This window comes from Girardinichthys multiradiatus, chromosome 1 (genome assembly GCF_021462225.1).
Source record: "Girardinichthys multiradiatus isolate DD_20200921_A chromosome 1, DD_fGirMul_XY1, whole genome shotgun sequence".
NCBI lineage: Eukaryota > Metazoa > Chordata > Actinopteri > Cyprinodontiformes > Goodeidae > Girardinichthys > Girardinichthys multiradiatus.
This window is the reverse complement of record NC_061794.1, coordinates 9,342,646-9,369,001: the sequence shown is the minus strand read 5'-3', so window position 1 is coordinate 9,369,001 and position 26,356 is coordinate 9,342,646. Positions and strand designations below refer to the sequence as shown.

Here is a 26,356-nt window from a genome sequence, read left to right as displayed (position 1 = left end):
CCTGAAATTGATTACAGTTTTCAGATTACAGTTACACTGTAAAGGCAGGTTAAAAGTTTAAAATGTTATTCATTATTTAATGTTACAACTAATCATAAATAAATTGTAGGTAATTTCAAAACTTTCTTAATGAGATTATCTAATATTGGAAAAACAGAGCCATATGCAGACAGACATTAAGATAAAACCTTTTTTGAGCATAACAGTCAAGGTGCAATATTTTGGAGATTTTCAGCTGCCACCTGTGAAGAAAAAAAAAGTTAGTTTTTTTTGGTTAAACCTATAGTTTGGCTAGAATACCTGGAGAAAAACTGTAGCTGAAAAGATAAATCTAAGATGACTATGGATGGGTACCTTTCACATTTGAAACGATACGGTACCGACACTCAGTGCCTGAGAATCGATACCGGTAGTCAACGGTACCCGTTTTTGGTACTTTTGTGCGTGATTATGTGGTAATAAATGTTAATTTGTTTAATTATAAAATCTCCAAAATTTTCAATTTAACATTTATTTCTCAATAAAAACTTTAATAAATATATCAAAACAACATCCAGCTGTTTGTATTGTAACATCTCAGTTGTTTCAAACATTTATTCAATATTAAAACCCTTAACTGACTACACAGTTGCACAAATCAAAACCCAGCCATGTTGCTGGTTGCAGACAACTAGTCGCTAACGAATGCAGGCATGCTAACGGTGGTGAATGCAGGAGTTCTAGCCGTAGGTCTGAGGCTGACGAAAATTGTCTCTTCCGTCTTGACAAAAATCTTGTGCTTAACCAGGTCAGTGTGTATACTCACACACTCAGAAGAACATATAAATGTCTGGGCCCATGGTTTCCTCTGAATGCAGTCTGTTTAAGCTGTCCACATATTCAACAGAACATTCTTACAAAAAAAACAAAACTGAAATGTTTATCTTCTACCAACTGTATTTGTATATATGATATACAGTGGTTGGACAATGAAACTGAAACACCTGTCATTTTAGTGTGGGAGGTTTCATGGCTAAATTGGACCAGCCTGGTAGCCAGTCTTCATTGATTGCACATTGCACCAGTAAGAGCAGAGTGTGAAGGTTCAATTAGCAGGGTAAGAGCACAGTTTTGCTCAAAATATTGAAATGCACACATTATGGGTGACATACCATAGTTCAAAAGACAACAAATTGTTGGTGCACGTCTTGCTGGCGCATCTGTGACCAAGATAGCACGTCTTTGTGATGTATCAAGAACCACGGTATCCAGGGTAATGTCAGCATACCATCAAGAAGGACGAACCACTGTGGACGCAAGCGGAAGCTGTCTGAAAGGGATGTTCAGGTGCTAACCCAGATTGTATCCAAAAAACATAAAACCACGGCTGCCCAAATCACGGCAGAATTAAATGTGCACCTCAACTCTCCTGTTTCCACCAGAACTGTCCATCGGGAGCTCCACAGGGTCAATATACACACCCGTGCTGCTATAGCCAAACCTTTGGTCACTCATGCCAATGCCAAACATTGGTTTCAATGGTGCAAGGAGCGCAAATCTTGGGCTGTGGACAATGTGAAACATGTATTGTTCTCTGATGAGTCCACCTTTACTGTTTTCTCCACATCCGGGAGAGTTACGGTGTGGAGAAGCCCCAAAGAAGCGTACCACCCAGAGTGAAGCATGGGGGTGGATCAGTGATGGTTTGGGCTGCCATATCATGGCATTCCCTTGGCCCAATACTTGTGCTAGATGGGCGCGTCAGTGCCAAGGACTACCGAACCATTCTTGAGGACCATGTGCATCCAATTGTTCAAACATTGTATCCTGAAGGCGGTGCCGTGTATCAGGATGACAATGCACCAATACACACAGCAAGACTGGTGAAAGATTGGTTTGATGAACATGAAAGTGAAGTTGAACATCTCCCATGGCCTGCACAGTCACCAGATCTAAATATTATTGAGCCACTTTGGGGTGTTTTGGAAGAGCGTGTCAGGAAACGTTTTCCTCCACCAGTATCACGTAGTGACCTGGCCACTATCCTGCAAGAAGAATGGCTTAAAATCCCTCTGACCACTGTGTAGGACTTGTTTATGTCATTTCCAAGACGAATTGATGCTGTATTGGCCGCAAAAGGAGGCCCTACATCATACTAATAAATTATTGTGGTCTAAAACCAGGTGTTTCAGTTTCATTGTCCAACCCCTGTATATATCTATCATTATTTTTTATCTTTAACTGTCTCTCCATCCTTATTATTTCTCCATTTTTATGTATCTTTATCACATCTTTTATCTGTTTCTGTCTCTTTCTTTCTTTTTTCTTTCTCTATCTATCATGTATGTATTTAATTACCAAGCTCAGTCTTATAGATCCAGGGGGATAAGTTCACCTCCGACAGCCGAGCCAGGTCAAAAACGTTTCTTCGGTGGTGACTGGACTTTTGCTGGGTGTCAGGGTCAGGGCATGAAACACTTGGCCTATTTTGTGTATCACAGCCATATGTACCAGGAGTAGGAGAGTTAGGCCTCCTGCTGCTCGCAGGACAGGAAGCACTTTCATCAAATCTAAATTTGGCACTTTTAAAACCGTAGGTATCTTTGCCTGCTTTCTAGGTTTTAGTGGCATGTTTCTGCTGTCAGGAGCTTCCTCAGATTAGAAGTATTCCCGCCACTGGCCTTGCACATTGCATCACAAATATTGCAGTGAGCGTAATCTGCATTGCATTTTGAAAAGTGGAGCTATACTTCCGAGCGCTTTCTTTCAGCCATGCTTGCTTTGTTGACGGTACCAGTGGCTGCTGACATCATTACGCTCTTGTGCGTACAATGCTGTGTTCATGTCCGGCATGGAAAATCGCCCAATCTTCCAGTCCCTCAGTGTCACAATGATGTCGAAACATGGTACACTTTGGTTTAACGTGGATCAGTACTCGGTTTTACCGACGGAATTCGGTCGGTACCTATAAAAGTACCGAATTCGGTACCCATCCCAAAAGATGATTGTGTGTATTATAAAGGCACTGAATGACCTGAAGGTGTGGTGTGACCATAAAAAGACGGTGATACATTATGGAGAGCTGCATTGGCAAAGATTCCTACAGATTCAGAAAACATCGGTTGGCAGCATCCTAAGTGCATGAAGTTCTGGTTAGAAATAATAAGAAAAAACACAAAATCTGTGAAGTATTATTGACCACATGACCTTCAACATACCTTGGTGTTTTCACAATCCATCCCCTGCTTGATTACTTAAACACGTAGAAAATAATAGGGCTTCCAACCGAGTGATGGATTTTGAACTTGTTACACCCTGTTGATCTGTAGCAGATTGTGCACACCCACACTCCAGCAGTCCCCTCTGAGAAGTAATTAATTGATCTAAAGGCTGTGAGACGGCCCCACACTTGACTTTGTGCACCTTCCCTGGCAGGGGGGTCAGAGCATTAGTGAACAAAAAGAAGCAGTTCCCTGCTTGAGCCCCTCAGAATCAGGTGAAAGTCAAAGTCAGTGTTAAATGACTTTTCTATTATAAAGCATCACTTATGTGTGTCTTAGCAGAGTCAGCGTTGCTGGACCGCAAATGGCTTTAACTAAAAGCCTTTTTTGATTTTATTGTTTTTTTCATGGCTTACTTTTTTCTTCCTCCAACTCATCTATAGGGCTCACTGTTGATATCTTTAACTAATTTCAATTGTACAATGCCTTTTCAAGTTGTATGAAACAACAAATCTCATTGTATTTCATTGGGATTTTATGAGACTGTTAGGAATAACCTTTATTAATATGCTCATAGCTGTTTTTCCCTTTTATACTATAGTGAAATAAAATATAAGTTCTAATGTTTCCCTTTTGTTACAATAGGATATGAATGCTCATAGACATACAGTACAAGGATAAATGGCCCAAGATTTGTCATAAATGACCTGAAGCTGGGGCACTGGGTTTGATAGTGGACCAGCTGGTATAACTGGGTTGATTAGAAAACTACAGCACACTTAGATTAAGGATGGACACCTACTACTACACAATCTAACAGATAGACACCACAATGGTGACACATAAGTCTACTGATAATCACTGAGGGAGTGCACATCCATTGCATTGGAATGCCAGATATAAAAACTGTATGTGACCTACTATCGAGGCTCTTCGTCATGCTCTAACAGACTGCGACGGTCCGAGACGGGAGCCTCAGCGCTGATCTCTGTAATCATTCCTCTGCCTTAACTTAGATTAAAAAGAGCTAAAAGTTAGAAACTGGTTGAGAGTCGTTCCTTTAATAGTCTTTAGATAGAAGTGGTGACTGTTTCCGGCGTCTGACCGCCAGCAGGGTGTGGTAGCTCGAACAAATTGGTGTTTCTGCTCGCGCCACGGAAGCAAAAACCACTTTTGGATAGGATAGGTTTGCCACGGAAGGACAACACATCACAGCAGCGGCCGCAACAGGTAAGGATATTCCTATTAAAAATCTCCAGTGTTTTTCCTGTGTTGTTGGTCCTGAGTGAGCTGTTTTTGTAATTCTTGGAGGCAGATAAATGGTTCAGAATAATTGTTGCGTACACATTAATATGTGATAAGACGTGTTAATAAGCGGTGCAATTTTAATGGTGACAGCCCGGGAAGAACTGTATAATCTTCTAAAAGACAGCTAAAATCTAAGGGTGTAGGTTTTGAGTTCCTTTATTGTATGCAAGGGAAGATCGGTTTCCCTCGCACACAATATAAAAGCTACCTCCCTGAATGGGGCACGCTAATACTTGGTTAAGGTTTGATAGGGTCCTGAGTTCCGCTTAACGGAATTCGAAAGCGCTGCCAAGGGGGAAGAATTAGGTTTTGATAGCTCCTTGAACTTCTTAAAAGATTCAAAAAGCCGCTTACGTCCTTGTGAGTAAAACATGCAGAGATAAATGCGCGTTTAGTTTTCGATGGTTCCTGTTTGCTCTCGTAAAGAGCACGAAAGCCACCACCGAGAGGGAGTCTTGAGTTTCGATAGCTCTCTAATTTTTCCATAAGAACAATTTAAAAGCCGCTGGCTCCTTTTTGAATGAACAGCTGTATAAATATAGAAATATAACATCAACTGGCCAGTGGTAGTGTGGATGTGTGTGAGTCGGAAGTGAGCAGACGGAAGTGACGGGGGACATATTACACTGACGGACACTGACTGACTGCTACATGCTAAGCTAACATGCTAAGCTAACAGGCTAAGCTAACAGACACTATCTCACAAATAAACTATTCTCTGATGAGATTTGGTGTTTGAGAGATAACAACATAAGCTCTCATGTGGACCAGTCAACGGTGCTGTACTGCCTGGTTGGCCAGAGTGTGTGAAGTGAGAGAATGACTGAGACGTCACTAGAAAATGAGCTCCCTGCTTGTTCTGTAGGAGCAATGCTTGGAGACGGGGAGGAGACATATATTAGTAAGTTTCAACCACAAAGATGCTTTAACAAGTTAAAACAACAGTTTGATGGAGCTTGTTTGGGTCCCGGAAATAATTGTCGAGTCACCAGAAAAGAGTAAGAAACAATTTTTAACCATCAAGTAACACAAAGTGGTTCCACTCTAAAATGCTGTATTTACAGGGTAATCGAACTTTTCATGTGGCCAATGTTCGTCCATTTTGTTTGTGTTTTTGTGAAATGAATGTCTGTTTCATGTTATGTAAAAATGAGGGTATATGTGGCAGGATACATTTAATTTAAATTGTTGTCTGATATGAAACTAATGGGAATATTGAGTTTTTAGGTCTGGAGAGGCAGTCCTGACCATGGACCGCCTGCTTGAAAGGTAAAAACATTTTAAACTATCTGACGCTCAGTGTTATTTAATAAATAATGTATCACAATAATAATTAGAGACTACAAGAGCAGGTCTGATCCAGCAGTACCATAATAATATTAGGTCAGTTCTTTATGATAACATGAAAAGGAAGTGCCAGAAAGGGACAATCTCTCCCCTCAAAACATGATTTTAATAGATGGTTTGACTTTTTCCAATCAGAATGATCAAATTAGACTCAAAATTAACACAAGAATGCACTTGTTAAGGTGCATTAAATGCACCTTAACAGAATTACTGGACTGGACTGAAATGGAGAAAACTTGAGTTAACCGGAACAAACTTTAGTTACTTGAAATAAATATAAAGTGTAATTTATAACTGACTGAAACTGTATGGGTTGTTTATAAAACTGGGTAAGACAAACTAAGAGTATAAGACATAACATGCCCTTCATTTCTGTGTTCATCAATTTCATTAAGCCTTCTAAACGGATAGGTTTTTCCACAAGACTCAGTTACAGTTAAATGTAATTAAACCAGATTTAAAAAAATGGTATCTATGGTTCAGATTTAATACTTATATTCACAATTAAATGAATACAATACTCTGACCCTTTTTGATGCCTACACTACACATAAAAAGAGACCAATCGAGGTGTGGAAAGAGATTAAAATAAACACTAGAACTAAGGAAATTAGCACTTCACATTAAGGACTTTGACTTTATTTAACCCTATCATGACACATATTATGTAAGGAAAGAAATAAAAAATATAATTGGTAGCACTGACAACTGATTATTTCAAGGGTAACTCCTTGAGATGCACCATCTCATGTTTGAGAGGGTCCTTGCAGAACAGAAGATCAACAACAGAAATACGTATAATAAAATGAGAAAACAAATAACACAAAAATACCCACAACATTCTCAAGGACCCACAAACACACACTCTCACAACCACCAGCATAGCAACTGCATGACACATACACTTAACATCGAGACACAAAATAAGACAATACATACAGATGCAGAGTTCCTGTCCGCATCTCTGTGAGGATTAAGTTCAGAATAAATTAACCTTTATTCTTACGGAAAGCAAGAAAAAGATGTTTTAAAATAAAGTAAGTAAAGACAGCTTAGATCTATGAATAACAATAATACAGCAAGTAAGTGAGCCAAAGTATTCAAGCTGATGAAGCTTTAAACGGAAATGCAAACCGTCTAATTTTTCCCAATTCTTTGTGTAAAACACATAAAGATAACTGATCAGTATTTCTCAGGCCAAATTGTGTATTAAATTGGATTAGGTATTTCTAAATACAGAATATTTCAAAGTTTGAGGGGATGAAGATTAGTTTCTGTGGCATGGAAATAAACATCAGCGTGTTCTAAGATTGGCAGCATCAGTTGTGGAAAATTATTTTACGAGCTGGAAGGAAAAAACATTCTGCAGAACGATAATGTGACAATTTTAAGGCAACAGGCTTTTAAACAATATTAAATTTAGGATTTTAGCTTGACCAGTTAGACTCAGATTTTATCTGACTCCAAAGGATGATTTGTCGAAAATATTACAAAATATAATTGCAGTGATTAAACTTGGAAAAACTTTCACTCATTTAAGACTTATAGCAGGAGGAAAAAGGCTGTTAACTTTATATCATTTGAAAAGAATAAGAAATCTACCATTGCCTTCTGACAAGATTCAAATTAATGTCCTATATTAAAACTTGGTTTTCACCAAAAGTAGTAGTTGCATTAAATGATACAGTTGATTTAATTGATGGAATTAAAAACAATAAAATGCCAGGCGTATTGTACATAGGGATTTATGTCAAGTCAAATTTATTTATATAGCACTTTTCAGCAACAAGGCACTCAGGACACTGTGCATAACGAGGGGCATTGCGGTGATGTAAAATCAAATAACAGAGGTAAGAATAGAAGGATTGATAAGAAAATGAAAGGAAAGTTGGACTGAAAACTTAACTAAAAATGTTTAGATGTCACAACCATTTTTTATACATAAATAGCTTTATTGTGGTAGGCAGAAGTACAAATTAAATTTCAACTTTCACTACTTGATGATGCAAAAAAAAAAAAAAAAGAAATGATGACAAGAGGCCAAGTATCCATAGTTTTTGTGTCAGACCACAAAGTGCTGCAAAGGTAGACTATACTTTCCTTTTTCTAAACGAAATGATTGTGTTTATAACAAATCTATTTGCTTTTTATCTTCTTTCACTCCTTAATATGCTGGTACACAGCAAGACTGTAATGTTGTTTATTTTTGTCTTCTTTGTCTACAATAATAATGGAAATAACAATGTACAAATATGATTATGTGTGGTGAAATGAAGATGGCGAAAGAAAGAAAAATGGTGATTTCACTACCCAAGTCTGTGATTTGTTGTTCGTGTTAATTTGTTGTACTGTGATGGCTGTATGATCAAACTGTTTATTTTCAGGCATTGCCGGTCACAATAATCATGATTTCTCTGGAAAGGTTGATGAAGAGTTGTCCCACTATATTGCCTGATGATGTGAGCAATAACCCTAAACATGTATTTTTCTCCTAGGTGAAGAAGGCCTGAAAAGGTGGCTGGGACCGGCCTGACAAATGGATCCATTGACACATTATTACTTAGAACATGAGATCTCTGGGATTCAGGAACAATAGGAATCCAAAGATTGTGTTTGAGGATTGAAAGCGTGTGGTTGAGAAGAGTGTGACAGGAATGAATGAAGGTCCAAGGTATGAATGATGAATGATGTGGGCCACATGAGTGAAAGGTTCATGAATTGAATGGTATGTTTTAGTTTCTGTGAGCTCATTTTTTTTTTGGGTTTTGATTCCTAGTTGTGTTCGGACAACTAATGAACGTTTTAGAGTGCACCAAGTTTTGTTTTTCATTAGTTTTTCTCTAATGTCGGTGTTCCCTATATGTGTTCAGATGCTCGCAAGTTGGAACAATTTTCTGGGTTTTAGAGGATGAAAACTTACATTTCTTATGAATTTTCTTGAGGTGAAATTGGATCTAAATTCTCTTTGGGATGGGAACAGAACCAAATAGAACCTGTCATTCTGCCATAGGGTTCTGATTGAATAATTTGATGGTAAAAGAATTGGCCGTCCAAACTTCCTTAAGAGGGGAGACTGAAGCCGGCATGTGTTGTGTGTCTTAAGTGTTTGTCTAAATTTCTGTTTCAATGTTTGTCTCAAATGTTTGTCTGACTAACCTTTAGACTTCAGAGAAAACAACAATAAATAATAATAATCATAGGATGGAAAAAATGGAAATGAATATATTGGGAAAAAAATGACTGGCTATAGTGATCAAATGTTTAACAGGAATAAATACCTAAATAATGGTATGATTAAGGTTGTACAGAATATGCAAATTACTTTTATCTAGTATTGGGGGTAGAGGCTACGGGGCAATAAAGTAGCAACTAACTGGGTTACAAAATAAATATGATTTTGGGTTAAAGGTGAGAAGATGACTCTATTATATTATCTACATATAAGATTCTCATGAAAACAGGTATTGGAGCATTTCCTGTTCCCAACGAGCCCTAAAGGAAACTGTTATTGATTGTATGGGTTCTGACAACAGAGTGAAAGGATGTAGAGATGCTTGACACTTTCACCAGGTCGGCTGAGAGAGCTAATCACACAATCAAAGAAACGATTGGCTAAAGTAATACAAAAATGAAGTGTGCTGAATACGCGCTGCCCTTGGTGATGTTTTACATCAGATCATCACCCACTGAGCTCATGGGTTTAACTCCCCATCAGCTGCTGACAGAAAGAACCATACCCTGACCTTTCACCTCCTCTCTTCAATCGGGTTGTCCACCCAGTCTGGATTCACAGAGAGAGAAACTGACATGTTCAAAGATTTTAATCTGCTGAGAAGTTTTTGTCTCATAACTCACAGGAGGCTCTAACCAAAGAACCAACAGGAGAAACAAATGGAGCTCTGGATGAGGACAAAACTAAGGTAAGCAGATCATATAGCAGGAAGGGAGACCCATCCTCCGAAGGAAACTTCAGAGAAATCAGAAAGCACTGAGGAAGAACATATGAATAGGTTCGATTGGATATCTTTTGACTTAACATTTAATTTCCAGCTAACACATGAAAAATGTGCTTGTGAAACTAAATCAATTTATTCCAGTAACCATAACGTCAAAAGGTAAGATTAACTCATCTTTTTGCAATCAACTAACAAAATATAATTATGTGGAACCTGTTTCATAAATTTTGAGTGGGCTGGGTTACTTCAACAGAGGGAACGTGATAAAGATTAAACAATAAAAATTCTATTTTTTGAGTTAAAGCTTGAAGGAGTATGTCCCGGTAAATTTGAAATAAGGACACAAAATCAAAAATCACAGGTGAGAAGGATTTTTAAGGTAGAACTGTGTGAATAATGAAAAAAAAAAAAAAAAGTTTTTCTTCTGTGAATGTGGGAAATTCTGGAATAATTTGCATGAAGGGAGTTTGAGACGTGGTTTAGAAAATGGGGAAACCTACTGGTGAGTATTTTCACTTCATTGACTGTTGTGGTGGGCTGCATGGTGGTGCAGTTGGTAGCACTGTTGCCTTGCAGCAAGAAGGTCCTGGGTTCGATTCCCAACCGGGGGTCTTTCTGCATGGAGTTTGCATGTTCTCCCCGTGCATGCGTGGGTTCTCACAGGGTACTCTGGCTTCCTCCCACAGTCTAAAGACATGCCTGTTAGGTTAATTGGTCATTCTAAATTGCCCTAAGGTGTGTGCTTCGTTGTTTGTGTGTTGCCCTGTGATGGACTGGCAACCTGTCCAGGGTGTACCCTGCCTCTCGCCCATAGACTGCTTGAGATAGGCACCAGCTTCCCTGCAACCCACTATGGAATAAGCAGTAGAAAATGACTGACTGTAGTGTATGCTGTTGTGCAACGTGTATTTGAGCTCTCATCCTCAGGTGTATTGATCGTGCGATTGGTTCCAGTGATACCAGAGGTTTGAGATTATCAGAATATCAAATGGATGTGGTGCCAGAGCACACACTGATGTTGTCCACTGAATATTTAAGCACAAGTGATGATGTGGATCTCATGGAACCAAACCAAAGTGCTGGAGAAATTATGATACTGTGCTATGAGGAGGAGGACCAAATGACTTCAATAGATAATTGAACAGGGTTTACGACTCAGAGTCTACAATATACTGATACACATTGTACTGCTCATTCCGCTGTGCTTCTAGCTTTTTATTATTTTTGTTGTTTTAATTTTTCAACAGGGCATTATTTTCTATTTGCAAAGTTTTAATCATTTAAATTTCAGACACACACCAGCATACGTTTGTTCTATGGGAAACAGAAGGGGCACACACACTGAGGGCTGCAGGCAGTTAGCAGAGAAATGGCACTCCACTTGGGGGGCCGGAGTTATCCGACGATCGGAAGGAACTGCCTCCCATATTCTAGCTTAGGTCCATATGCACTAGACACATTGATTGATGTGAGGTAGGTTTTTCCCACCTCAACAGGGGGATTGTTATGAATGTATGATTCTGTATCCTTTTTGTAATTATCTCTTTGCTGCCTTAATAAAATATAGCTGCCCTTGTTGCTTATCTGCCGCACCGCTCACTGCTACAGCTTACACAACATAACTGTTGATATCACATAAGATGCAACACATAGTCAAAGATAAACTGATACAAGAGGATGACACCCTTCAGGCTCTGATCCTTAGGGGCATAACTACAACCATGGACTCAGGGGGTCCAGGAGTGCCAACCGCCTGTCAGAAGCAAATGGTTAAGGGGACGGGCCCCTCAAATCAAGGGTGTATGAAAGAGGGGGCCGTGATCAGGCTCACTGGATTGACAGAGGATAACCCATAAGTGAAAAGGGGGGCCGCCGTCTGACCCGATATCCTTTACAGTGATTTCTGTGACTTAATGAATAATGTTGGTATTAAAGGAATCAGAATATTTCATTTAATGGTATGAATTCTGTACAGATAATCAGATAAAGTTAATGACAGATTGATTAAGTGAAATTAGTTGAGTGACAGTGCTACAGTGACTTCGCGGACTACCGTTGCATTGTGGGGAATGTAGTGTTGGTGCGTACAAAACGCCAGTGGGCAGCTGTGTCCTGCGGGCCGGTTCTAATAGTAATTAAATATCATCCAGCGGGCCATAGATAATTAATTTGCGGGCCGGAGTCGGCCCGCGGGCCTTGACTTTGACATATGTGCTCTAGGAGTTCCTAAAATTGTTTAGCTGAATTAATCAGTTCTAATCATCTGGCATGTCAAGGTTGGTGAATCTTCATCAGAAGAAGACAGAAACAGCATGATGTTTATTAGAAAAACGGGACTGAGCCTCACATTCCTGAGGAACTCATCCCATAGAGTTTAGTGTGTATGTGTATTGGTCCAAAAGACATCTATAGAGATGTAGGCCCCCAGCTATGTTGTGCTTTGAACCCTAACCAAAGGGGGGCGCCAATGTGCAGAGGGAAATTCTTTCCAGAGCTCTTTTCTTTTGTTGACATTAAGATACAACTAGCCATCACACTAGCTCACTAAATGTGTGGATTAATCAAACCAATCTTTTGGTTGCCAGAGAATCATATATCCCCCCAAGCCTATGCCAAAGATACATGTTACAAATATGTTAAATGTGCTGTTATTGGAACATAGACCCTTCCACCAGATCCTAGTTAACAGACGAACGGTATTTTGCCAAGTTTCAACTGTTTAAATCCCATTTTAAAATGTTAAGAAACCAATGACAAAAACTGCTACACTCATTTTATCTGCAGTAAAGAAAACAAAGCTAGGTGCAACCTAACTCTTTTTGTCATGTTTAATCACAATGAAAAAAGAATTCTGCTTACCATCAAACTCAGCAGGTCCAACACCAACAATAATGATAGACAGAGGAAGTGATGCTGCCTGTTACAAAGACAAAAATAATCAAGATTATTAATGTTTTCAGTTTAGCAGATGTTTTAAATCTTAGATATTCCAAACTTTCTAGACATAGTCCAGGCATAGTCCAACTGCTGGGAGCTAGCTGGGTTGGGTTGATTCTTAACAGTGTCAAGCATTTGTGGTGGAGATGTTTGTACTCTGAGGTACAGCCCATCAGGGAGAATTCTTGGAATTTTCAGAAATAGGGTGAGTGCTCTAAAGCACGTATTGCAGCCTTACTTTAGGAAAGACCTTTAAACTGATGCAACATCCTGGAAAACACGTATTGCAGAGGTTTAATGAGATGCCAACACTCCATTTCAAATGTTTTACAGCAGAAGCTTTTGGGGGTTTAGAGCAATTATCAGGGAGTTTTACCTTGCAGGGCCCATAACCTGGCAGGCAGTAGTTTTTATCTAAACTAAATAAGAAAACATTTTTATCAGGAGATATACTGCCTCTTCTTCTATCACCCCAAAATACATGAGGAGGGGATGCAGCGATGCACATAGGTATCAATGCTTACTAAGAGGAAAGGACTATACTCCATCAGTTTCTATCTGGGTTTTTACTTCTTCTTCTTCTGTTGTGTCTGCCTGTGTGTGGGTGTAGTGTATATGTGTGTTTGTTTACTCACGTTGACCACAGCCTCTTTGGTCTGGACCATGTCAGATATCACTCCATCTGTGATCATCAACAGGACAAAGTACTGAGAGCCATCTGTAATCTCTGCGGCACAGCTGGACACACACACACACACACACACACGGCTTTAAGCTAACATTCTGATGAGCTACAGAAACTCAAAGAGCACCTGCCAGCCTTCTGGAAAAGGACAGAGGTTGAATCAGGTTCTAAATATCAAACACACTGTAGACTGCATCTGGGCTGATGTTTGGCTATGAAGATATCTAATGTAATTACAGAAAAATGTACAAAGCTTGGAAATCGTCCAATAAGATCAAATCTTCTGATTTTTTACAATACAGATGATTTCAAGTTTTGTTCGAAAACATATGTGTTTTTTTTTTTTTTTTTTTAAAGCGAACCCAACATTCAAACATCACTCACTTACTGAGCAAAGGAAAAGGCATACCAGCTGCACAAAACACACACCATGTGATGCAGTGTTCCTGATGTGCCTTCAGTTTAAAGTGGGCAAAACATGGTTTTAAATTCTACCTTTTCACAATTAAATCAATCAGTTGTCTATTTAAAGTGGAACTGCAATGCTTTGGTCCGAACTTCTTGTTATTTTAGCTCAACAGGATCCTCTTTTACCCCTGTTCTGAGGTGCATTTGAGAGTAGCTCGCTTTGGTGCTGTCTCTTTAAATGTTACTGATGCACTTCACATCCCGCCCCCCTCCAGGTCAAGAAGCGCTGCACTTTTAGCCGTTCAGCCATTTTTATAGTTTGATAACAATTATCTAGCGCCACAGAAACAAGACAAAACCGCAAAAAACATTGTAAAACGTTTTATGTAATAATACTATTCAAAACACGCAGTGCAGTTCTGTCCTCAAAGAGCTAAAAGCAGCACACAGCACTAACATAAGCAGAAGGCATGATGCTACTGCTATCAAAACAATGGCCAAGATGTTATATCAACACATAATAAATTCATGTCTAAAATAAAGTTTGTTGTCATTTTATCGTTATTTGCAGCTTTCTGCTTTGCTGCGTCCATAGTTTCCATAAACGGAAAGAACTAACCCCTTAATCAGATAAAGTCTGCAAATCCTTCTTGATACTGGCAGAGGTTGCTGAAGGCACTCGTCCTGGAAGTGGGGGAAATAGGACTTTCCCCGCATATGTAGAAACATTGCCATGAAAAAAAAAAAAACTGAGCAGGCACTTCAAAGAGGTTTTGATGCTGGGGGACAGTGTAATGAACTGTGTGGGTTAATTCACCCAACTACCGAAACGAACTTATCCACTTTCAGCATAGGCATACTTGAACTTGGACTTCAAAATAGCAGCGATGAATAAATATGGCAGATAGGCAAAACTGATCAGCCAGACGTCCATGACCTCATTTAGTTGTTCCGCAGCAAATACTATGACTTAACAGTTGGAAAAATGTAACAGCTGATAGAGAAAACTGAACAGACTAAAAAATATGACCCAAACAGAATATAAAGATATCTCCGCAGCACCTGGAGAGACTAAATTTTACATTTCCGCACTCCTACAGACTCTAAGTACACAACAAAATATATTTAAAGGAAAAAAAGCGGATTTTGCAGGATATATCCCCCTGAAAACATATTGGGCAGGCTGGAATGCACGAACATTAAACAGATTGCGATGGTGGCAGGAGTTTGTCCTGTAACCGGTGGGTTGCCGGTTCAAAACCCCACTCAGATGTTACTGTCTGTGTAAAAAGAACAAAATAGACTATTATAGAGCTGCATTGTGTTGTTTTTCTCTTCCTCAAATTAATGCACCAGGACTTCCTAAGCTTAATTTAAATTCAGCAAAAGCTGGTTAAACAAAGAAAGGATGCTGGTTTTATCAAGGGATTGGACACATTTTGATGTAGAAGGTAAGCCGGAAACAAATACTGTACACAACAGAGAGGAAAAATAGGGCATGCATGAAATACTTACAGCTCAAAAACTGTCCTGTTCAAACGTCAGCAGCTATTGTCTGCTCCCCTCTATGCAGAACTACACAACTAATGCTTTCCCACATGACTTAAAAGGCTGATGGTTTTCCTCTTCAGAGTTTCCATTACGAATTTTAATAGGATATTCAATAACTTTTAGGAAAGCAAATGGTAAAAACCTTTTTCATAGTCCACTCACAAAAAGGTCTATTGCAATTTAATTGTTTAATTTAAATTTCCTTCTGGTTAAGTCCAATGTTTTCCATAGTTCCAAATATTCATGCAAAAAACATGAAGGGAAATGATTTGAGTCTTACCTGAGTTTTGTGCACACGCAGGATAATTTTACTATTACAGAAGAACATGGACAGCTCTCCTATCATAAAATGGATAACAGAGCAGGCAGCCTATTTGGTTCAGGCCACTCAGTTATTCACAAATATTTAAAGAAAATTGTTAGTCCTCTATTTAAATGAATGGCTCTTTTGATTAAAATCTGGAGAGATTTACAACTGAAATGACTAAAAACGTTTTATATTAATGATTTTTCTACTGAACAGCGATGCCATTGACATTATAAGACAGTTGATGCTTAATAGAGCATGTTCATTTTTTAAATGATGTTCCCATTTAGAATCTGATAATGGAGAAGCAGGTCATGCTTCATGCCATGCCCCCTTTTGATTGACAAGTTACTAAAATGTGAGTTTGCGCAGTCTGAGTGGTTTTCCGGACAAAGCCTTCTCCACCTCACATCATAAAAAAAAATGGTTTATTGGTAGATGATCAGTATGTATCAGAGGCCAACAATTAGAACCTTTAAGAATAATTAGTCAAAGGGATCCTTCATTAATAACACGATGTAACACAAGCTTGTTTCAGAGTCCTTTGTCGGCAAGAGATTAGTGTCATTTTCAAGTAGTTTTTTGCTGTGTAACTGATGCCACCCTTTAAATGGTACTTGCATTGTCCTTGTCGGCATGTACAGGCAACATATTCCAAATATTCTAGGCTGCATGCAGACATCTGTGGAGAGTCCAAGAGTGACCTATTGGGCAGCCCAGATGACAAAGCAAAGATTGTGTCAAAGGCTTTCCAGTTGAGCGGACTGAGAGATATTGTGAGTTAGGGCTCTAAAAGGAACTTTACAAACAGAAACAGCATGACCAAAAATATAGGCAACATTAACCAATTATATTTGAATCTCTAGCCAAAGAACCTTTTCTTTGCAGTTTCTTACAGCTTCAGGGTCTTCTTGCTGACCTACTAATGATTTATGTTTATGAAGATGCTTGTGCATGATATCCGTGATAGTGAAAATGGAATCTGAAGAGAGATATATCAAATTGTTATGCAATTATCTGAGCTCCTTATAAGACATAATCCATTCATCCAACCATTTTCTATACCCACTTCTTCCATACAGGGTCGTGGGGGAGCTGGGGCCTATCTCCAGGACTCTACAGGCGAGAGGCGGGGTACACCCTGGACAGGTCACCAGTCCATCACAGGGCAACACAGAGGCACACAAAACAAACAACCATACACACACTCATTCACACCTAACGGCAATTGAGAGAGACCAATTAACCTAACAATCGTGTTTTTGGACTGTAGGTGGAAGCAAGAATACGTGGAGAGAACCCACTCATGCACGGGTAGAACAAGCAAACTCCATGCAGAGAGACCCCCAGCAAAGAGTGAAACCCAGGGCCTTCTTGCTGCAAGGCAACAGTGCTTCCATCAGCCCCACCGTGTGCAATAAATAATATATATAAATCATTCTTGTATTTGTTGACTCTTCTAAGACATCAGCTGGAAATACTCATCTTATTGAGCTTAGGCGGTTAAATGGTTGGAGGAAATGCTGCTTGGGAAACAAGGCTGTGCTGAATTGGAGAGACTGAGGATCTTGCAGAAGGCCAAAAAATCAGTAAAAGGAAAGGCAATGACCACTATTAATCTTTTGTTGACCTAAATAGAGATTATTGACAAATTAATCCAAACTGAAGAATAGATCTAGCAGTAAGCAAACAGTTTTGCTGCAGGGATTTGAAAGAGTTGCTGCATGTCTCATTAAACCAAATTTTCTTTTACTTGTTCCTACACTCATTAGTTTTCTGCTTAATTGTTCAGTGCCTGTCTAGTTTTTTAAAGCCTGGTTATCCTAAAATGTAGTGTGTTTGTAATTTTGTTCCAAGTTACCAGCAGAAATAACAGGAGGTTATGTCTGTGAGCTGTCAACTGAATACATATCTACAGAAAAGGAAGTGGTTAACAGTATGGTTCTGATTGTTACTTTAGTAATAATGTATTACAGTTGGAACAAGGTTTTAAAGGAAAAAGGCCTAATTGTGATAGAAATGTTTCTTGATTGAGATGTACTCTGCTACACTGAGAAAAACATATTCTGGACTGGCCTTGTCTCAAAGAATTCAAAGGGATGAAGTGCATCAACTCAAGTAAGGATATGAAAATAATCCCATTGATAGTGAGCGGTAAAACTCAGTTTTTTTTCTGTTGTGTATTTTTATTGGTGTTGAATTGTAAAAATGTCATGATGACAAAGCTGTACAGCAGATTTAGCAAATGTTAGTCATCCAATACACAACCATATTTCCAAATTGACACAAAATAAATTAATGATTGATTAGCAACATAATGTAATATTACATTTGAAATCCTTGTTTTTGTACTGTTACCCAAGTACAACCTCAAGCATTGAAGCTTGGAACATGGGGGGGTTGGGGTTCCAGAACTGGGCCCTCCAACCAAAAGATTATAGTCAAGAATATACATTTTATATATATTTCAAAATAGACCTATTTGTGACAAAAAATATAAACCTGATATTTAAGATAAATAAAACATGTTCTATTTTTTCTTTAAACAGTACCATGTCTGTCACATGCGGAACATGCCTCAAGCTGCAGGTACAGCATACCTTTGGTTGGCTCTCCGCTCTGCAGACTACAGCTCTCTGCTGTAATCACACTAACAAACTTAGCAGTTTCTGTCTGAGACAGAAACCCCACTGCTCTACAACATTTGTCACCAACCAATGTCCTCAGGGCTAACTGATCTTCATCCTTTAGACAATCAGCAAATCTGAAATTATTGCATTACCTCCATGGCATGCCATAAAGTGGTGTAGAGGCCTGCAAATGATGAATTAATTTAAAACCCTCTGTGTGGGGAAAAGAGCAAACATCTAAAATGTGCAGAATGGTAGGGCCCTAGAGAGCCTAGAGACATTGCGGCAACTTCAGTGGCCTTTGTTGTACAGTTCAGTCCACACAGCTTCACTTCCCTCAACTCGTTGCCCGGAAACCTTTTCCTTAGCACGGTTCACGTAGGAGGTAGTGTTTGGACAGAGAAGATTAGTTTAGAAATAATAATAATTCCAAAGTCCAAAAATCGGAAGCAAAATGGCAGACTGGTCAATCTCCCTGACGTAAGTGAAGCAACTGAGTCTCCACCTCCATTTCGCTAATAAGAGGAACGAAGGTTTTCTTCAATTCCTCCACAAAGCTAGTATGATGACTGCAGGCATTACAGAGGGCTGCTGCCCACTCCTGGGCACAGCCAGGAAGGTCAAAATTGGCACTGAAGCTCGGGAGGTGAAATACTTAGAAGGTTGGCACATAAACATCATATCCAAAGTAGCAAGCAAGCCATCAGGCTGACTGTCAACTCAATTCCACTTATCTGGGAATCCGATCCATTGTTCTTCACTCACCACTGTGGATTGATGGGGCAGTGCAGTGACAGATGCAAAAATCTGAATGATCATGTCAGTTAGGGCTTCCAGCTTGGTATTCTGGCAATCAACAACCACAGAGATACAAAATCTCCACCTTTAAGAGTTTGAACTCTGCGGGATCCATTATGGGCTCAGAAATCCGCGTTAGCGGTGGATAGATGGAAGCACGCAATTCGATACAGTAACACCCAAAGCACTAAATGTGATCTCGGGTAAGAGAACAGTGTTAGAAAAGGTCCTGGATTTCAACTGGGAAGACAGAGAAACAGAACGAGTGGGACTTACGGTTCTGGAGATGAGGCTCCTCTGACAGAGAGGAAGGATCAGAGCTCATGACATGTTGGGACAATGTCTGAGTGATGAAGAGATAAGAGGCACTTCCTTATAAAGCTGATTTCCGTGGTCACCTGACCACTTGTCTGACAAAATTCAGTTTTCTTAGAGGAAACTCAACAAGAAGATGCTCTTCTAGCCATTGTCAAACAAACGTGGCGTGCATACTAAAAAACATCTTCTATTTGAAAATGCGATATCTATCGGTTTTTCTTACTAAAGGTGGGCAGCCAAAAGAATCAACTGGATAGCAGACCCCACGTTGAAACATTTTTCAACTTCCATGTTTGTATTTTATTTAATTCAATCCTGTAGAGACTCACAATAAGAAACACAAAATGCGATTAGAGAAGTTACACAATGGATGTTTATGTGTTTGGTGCTCAGACCCCAGAGGAAGACATGAATGCTGATAATGCATGAACTTGATGAACGTCTTAGAATTAGAATTGTCTTGCCCCGGATCTGGTACTGGTGATGGAGATGAGGCCTGATGGTAATGGAACTGAAAATCCGATGGAGCCGATGGGGTGGAGGAGGGTCAAAGCTCGGCTGACAGCTGAGAGATCCATTAATGGGAGACTTTAAATGCGGAGCCTTGGAGGATCATTGGCTGACGATTACTGCAGGCTTGATGCTGATTGGTTGGCGCGGAGACGCAAGGCGAAGCCATTGGATGAAGCTGGAGGAGTGGGTGAGTCTCCCAGATTGAATTTTCGTCATTACTCCATTTCTCTGGTTTTACTATTTTATATTTTAAGGGTTTCTTTGTGGCTTTAGTAGAAGGCCATCTCTTATCAATAGCCCTCTTCAGGTGACCACACAGAATTTCGGTTTAGTTTTCGACTCTAGCTTGCCAGTTCCAAAACTTAAAATTTTCTCTCTTGAGAATAATTTTTGACTTAGATGTATGCTTTGTCTCACTGTGATATTGAAAAATAAAATCCCTCTTCATTTTGAAAAGAGGGATTTTATGGTCAAACTGATTGGTATGTCAAATTGTCCCGGTTTCCATTCACCTGAACAAAAACCCTAGTTCCGTCTGAATCAAAGTGCCACCTTCACTTTGTGTATGGTGTTCTTTTGGTGATGCTTTTTATGTTTTGTGCCAAACATGCCTTTTTGGAATGTAAGTGTAATGTGTCATATAAAACACAACCATTGATGTGATTATGATTATTTAATATTTATTATTAATATCTTAATATTTTATTAAATTATAATTGAGTCTGTTAAGTACTGTCCTGTGAATACCTGCCCAATAAGGCGGTGGAATTAGGACAATAATGAAAATGGTGAAAAAAGCACACACATGGAATAAATTCACACAATTTCTTGAAATACAAGAACTTATCAACAAAAATAAGTCAACTCAAAGTCAAACATATTTCAGTCAACACACTCTTTACTATACCAGAACAATCCAACTAAAACTACCAAGCAAAATGAAAGAATAAGGAAAACCAAGGACTATATACAATATGAACAAGTGAATCAAAGGATGGTTAAAAACCATGACCAGTAAACTGATGCAACATTAACATTCAATGTTATTTATGTTGGAGAACCAGGGATTACCTTGAGGAATCTGGAAATGAGGTTAAGTTAGTATTGGAACTAACTTAGACAATTGGTACAACTTCAAAACCACCATTCAATATGCAAGATCAGATAAAACAATTTAATAAAATAATATTTTAAAGAATAATTTGCTGAATACAGCAAAGCCAGGCAGACCTTGGGGGAGTACTACCTGGCACGACTCCTCCCTAGTTCTTCACCTGGGACTTAAACAATTTTCCGTTTAGGCTCTCTTGAAAATTGTTGCGGCTAAGAACTTCATAGATCAGACTCTATTCTCTTAACTGGGTGTCCCTCTTTGACCTCGGTAGATCGTCTCATCCCTGTTACCTCTGTCGATGGGCATCCTCTTAAACCCTACCCCATCCAACACCAGACTCGGGCAATACAAATGTCCATAGGGGACCATGTGGAAGAGATCCAGTTTCTCGTTGTCTCTGCCGTTTCTTCCCCTCTCATCTTGGGCTATCCTTGGTTCTCTAAAAAAGACCTCCACATCTCCTCGTCTTACTGTCCAATCCTCAACTAGGGTCCTAACTGCCCATGTCATTGTTTCATTCCCAAGAACAGATCGTGCTCCATGGAGACCCAGCTCCTGAAACCTGTTGACTTGAAAAAGATCCCTCCTGTCTACCTCGATCTTTCCGAGGTTTTCAGTAAACAGTTCAAGCATCTTATCAATAGCTTGCTCCGATATATGCTTGGCTGCTGGGTCTTCGTTTACTTGGACGACATTTTAATCTACTCCTGATCAGAAGTTGATCATGTGAGCCACATCAGAGCAGTGCTTAAAAGACTGCTCGAGCACCAGTTGTTTTGTAAACTGGAGAAATATGCCTTCCACCAGCACTCCACCACCTTCCTCGGCTTCACCATCTCTTCAGATGGCTTGGCCATGGACCCGGAGAAGGTTCAAGCCGTCACTCATTGACCTCAAACCACCAGCTTTAAACAACTGCAGAGCTTTTAAGGATTCGCCAACTTCTATCACCGCTTCATCCGGGACTTTAGCTCTGTTGTTGCTACTTTAACATCTCTCACCAAACCTGCTAACCAGCCTAGACCGTTTTGTCTTTTTGCAGAAGTTGTTCACGCTTTTCAACACCTCGTTCATTTGTTCATTACAGCTCCCATCTTGCTCCACCCCGACCCCACTAAACCTTTCATGGTGGAAGTTGATATCTCCAATGTGGGTGCAGGTGCTGTCCTGTCTCAGCGTGGTACCGAAGGGAGGCTCCACCCATGCTGTTACTTTTCAAGGAAGTTCTCTCTCACTCAGCAGAAATATAGTGTTGCCCTGGAAGAATGGCGGCACTGGCTGTTTAGGGAAGAGGAACCGTTTCTTATCTGGACCAATCACCAGAATCTCATACACATCCAGACCGCCCAACAGCTAAATCCCAGACAGCCTTGTTGGGCCATTTTCTTTGAGTCCTACAATTTCCATCTTGTCTATCGCCCTGGTTCTACAAATGCTAAGACGGACACTCTTTCCAGACAGTTTTCCCATTCAACTCCCACCTCAGATCCGGAACCCATCCTGCCCTCCCATCGATTTGTGGCACACCTTCACTGGCCATTGCTGGACTTCATCCGGGCTGCCCTGCCAACCGAACCTGCAACCCACTGAGACCCCTGCTGGTCATCTTTATGATCTATCCCAGTGTCGACTGGAGGCTTTGTTTTAGGCCCACTCTTACCCGCTCTCGGGTTGTCCTGGTCCGGGTAGGACCCTTTGCCTCCTCAATTGCACTCTCTGGTGGCCCTCTATGAGTCATGATGTACGTGAGTTTGTTTCGGTCTGTGACATTTGCGTTCGAGCTAAATCCTCCACCCAGTTTCCTGCAGGGGACCTTCAACCCCTTCCTGTCCCTAGGCAGCCTTGGTCCCATATTGGGCTTGACTTTGTCACCGCTCTTCCATCAGTGAATGGTCTTGACACCACTCTCACCATTGTGGACCGGTTCTTAAAGGCAGTCCACCTGGTGGCTTTATGGGGCCTCTGTTCAGCCAAACAGACTGTAGAACTCCTCCTGGAGCATGTTGTGCGATTGCATGGTTTCCCCAAAGACATTGTCTCAGACAGAGGACCCCAATTCACCACAAGGTTCAGGACGGCTTTTTGTCATCTAACTGGGGTGTCTCCCAGCCTTTCCTCTGGTTATCATCCGCAGACGAATGGTCAAACAGAACGAACCAACCAACAACTGGGTCGCTTGATGTTTTGCTTCTACTCAACAATCCCAGTGGCCTCCCTACCTACATTGGGCGGAGCTGTCTCATAACCTCCATGTCTCGTCATCCCTGGGACTGTCCCTTTCAAAGTTTGCCATTGTTTCCACACTCCTTCTTCAATCATCAGAAGACTGAGGTTCAGGTGTCGAAGGCTCAACAACTTATCCACCAATGTTGGTTGGCCTGAATCAAGGCACAGGCCGCCACCTCTCATTTCAGCCCGGAAATTTAAGCCCGGGAATCAAATCTGGCTCCCCACATCTCACCTCAAACTCCATATGGAATCAAGGAAACACACTTCCGGGTTTATAGGTCCTTACGAGGTTGTTGCCAGGATCAATTCAGTTACCTACCGTTAGTGCCTTCCACACTCCATGAGAGTTCACCTGGTCTTCCATGTCTCTCAGCTCAGGCCTCATGTTACAGCTCTGCTGGCTTCGCCATCTTCCCTCTACCCAGGATAATTGACGCAGGTCCTGCCTATACTGTTCGATGGATTCTGGATTCACATTGTCAGGGCCGAGGATATCAGTGCTTGGTAAACTGGGCTGGCTATGGCCATTTTGCTTTGCAGGATTCCATCCTGTTTCATCCTGGATCACTCCCTGATCAGGGACTTTTATCGTGGTCCCCCAGGACCGTAAGGGTCAGGTCTTGGAGAGGGGGGTCAGGTGACCACGGAAATCGGTTTTATAAGGAAGTGCCTCTTACCTATTCATCACTCAGACATCGTTCCTACATGTCAGAAGCTCTAATCCTTCTTCTGTGTCAGCCAAGCCTCATCTTCAGAACCGTAAGTCCTACTCATTCTGTTTCTCTGTCTTCCCTCGTTGATATCCAGGACCTTTTGTAACATATTTCTCCAACCCAACATTTCATTTGGTGCTTTGGATGTTACTGTATCGAATTGTGTGCTTCCATCTACCTTTCACTAACTTCTACGTCTTTCCTGTGACAAATCTTGCATCAAGTAACCTGACATCCCTGGCAGGATTACAGTCAATCTCAATTATTTTGAATATCCGTTCCAATAAGGGTAGTTTGTCAGTACCTGAAAATACCAACCTTTAAGGAGGTATTAAACATGCTTTTTTTGCACTAGTGCCCTTTATTGAGTTACCATAGGGGAAATGGGCAGATAGAAGGGGGGAAGACATGCAGCAAAGGTCTCAAGGTCGGGAATCAAACCCAGAATGGCTGCGTCAAGGACTATAGCCTCTGTATAAATGTTGAGACCTCTGTACCGCTACACCACACGCCTCCACATTTATGTCTTAAAAACATTTTATTTTTATTAGACTGATGTAACATTGTATTCCTAAATGTTGTGTTTTCATCAGCTATAAGCGGAAAATCATCGGAATTGATAGAAATAAAAACTCGAAAACTTCAGTCTGTTTTTAATTATCAATATTATTCACTTGAAAAATTAACTATCAATAATATTATATTGACTTGTGAGTTTAAGGTGCTGGGTGTTTGTTTGACTGCACAATATTGTACCCAAACTGTACTCAGATCTCTGCACCAAGACATACATTTTTCATGTGCTGTATTGTAATAGTCCACTACACATCAACAAACAGTCAACAAACAAAGCTCCGAAAGAGAGGATTGTGGGACATAAACATGGTATTTGCTCCAAGAATCTAGCTTAGGAGACAACACAACACAACAGTGTTTGAATGCAAATCACAGAGCAGTCTCCTCTCCGATGTTCAGGGATAATGAAAAGATCTTTCCTCCCCAAATGGGAGAGAATGTTGTATCCAGATTTAAATGCAGAAAAAGCATTTGTTATAGGATTTACAGAAAACATCAGGGACTTAGATTCATTTTGGACTCCATCCTTGCAGTCAGAAAATAAATTAGACACAACTCAAACATAAATTGTACAGGTTAAAGAATGCACTCATATCTCTAAACAGATTGTCTTGTTTGCCTCTTCATCTAAACTTAGGAAAACCCACAGTGGTGATATGTTGTCTTGAGATGTCAGTCTTCAAGCTTCGGGGTGATTTTATCAACGAAAGAGACTCTGCCAAAACTTCTACTAAAGATATAATATATATACATACACATTTTTTTTTTACATTTCATTACATTCCTGCCATAAAATTGTATGTATTTTATTGGGATCTTATGTGACAGAGCAACACAAACGGTTGAAAATTAATGTCTATAGAAAATGATACATGGCTTTAATTTAAAAACTCTGAGGAGTCACATTTCCCTGCAGTTACCACTGCACATATTTTGTGGTATGTCTACTGGGTTTGCACATCTTGAGACTTTAGATTTTGTTCGTTCTCAACTTCAGCTTAGTCAGTATGGATGGAGAGCTAGCTGAACATCAGGTTTTAAATATGGCTATGGATTCTCATTGAGATTTAGGATGACTATACTTTGTACTAAACCATTCTGTTGTAGCTCCTGTAACTACAGAATTCCGGATGGCTTTCTTTCAACAATGGCTTTTTACGTGCTACTCCTGTCAAGCGACTCTGCCATCTATGCTGTGAATCTCTGCAGCTCCTCTAGCGTTACCACAGGCCTTTTAGCTGTTCTTCTAATTAATTCTCTCTTTGCCTGGCCTGTCAATTTAGGTGAACAGCAATGACTTAGTGGATTTACTGCTTTGCCATATATTTTGAGATGATGGATTGTACAGAGCTCTGTGAGATGTTGAAAGCTTGTGATAATGTTTGATAACTCCACTTTCTTTAAATGTCTTTACAACTTTCTCCCAGACCTGTCTGCAGTGTTCCTTGGTCTTCATGATGCTGTTTGTTCTCTAATGTTCTCTGACAAACTATTGAGGCCTGAAACAGAACTCTGTATATTAATTAGGTGAATTCTGAAAGCATCTGGTTGCATTGGATTTTATTTAGTGCTATCAAAGTAAAAGGAACAGAAGACAAATGTATAAAACACTTTCAGATTACGATTTGTAAAAAAAAAACAAAAAAAAAACCATGTATCCGTTTCCTTCGACTTATGTGCTCCTTTGTGTTGGTCTGTAGAGAATTAAAAAACTCCAACCTGTGACCGCCACTGCCACGCCCCTTCATTATACAGTTTTAAATTAC

General features: G+C 40.1%; 1 protein-coding gene across 3 annotated transcripts in view; it reads right to left on the bottom strand.

Annotated features, from left to right (window-relative positions):
• Positions 1-26,356, bottom strand: part of LOC124875959 (copine-9-like) — a 195,269-nt gene that overhangs the window by 29,719 nt on the left and 139,194 nt on the right. For all 3 annotated transcript variants that reach the window (XM_047378403.1, XM_047378411.1, XM_047378419.1), the window contains 2 exons: positions 13,384-13,486; positions 12,671-12,728 (listed from right to left, as the gene is read on the bottom strand). In XM_047378403.1, coding sequence (XP_047234359.1) covers positions 12,671-12,728; positions 13,384-13,486 — 161 coding nt within the window. The remainder of the gene's footprint in view (positions 1-12,670; positions 12,729-13,383; positions 13,487-26,356) is intronic.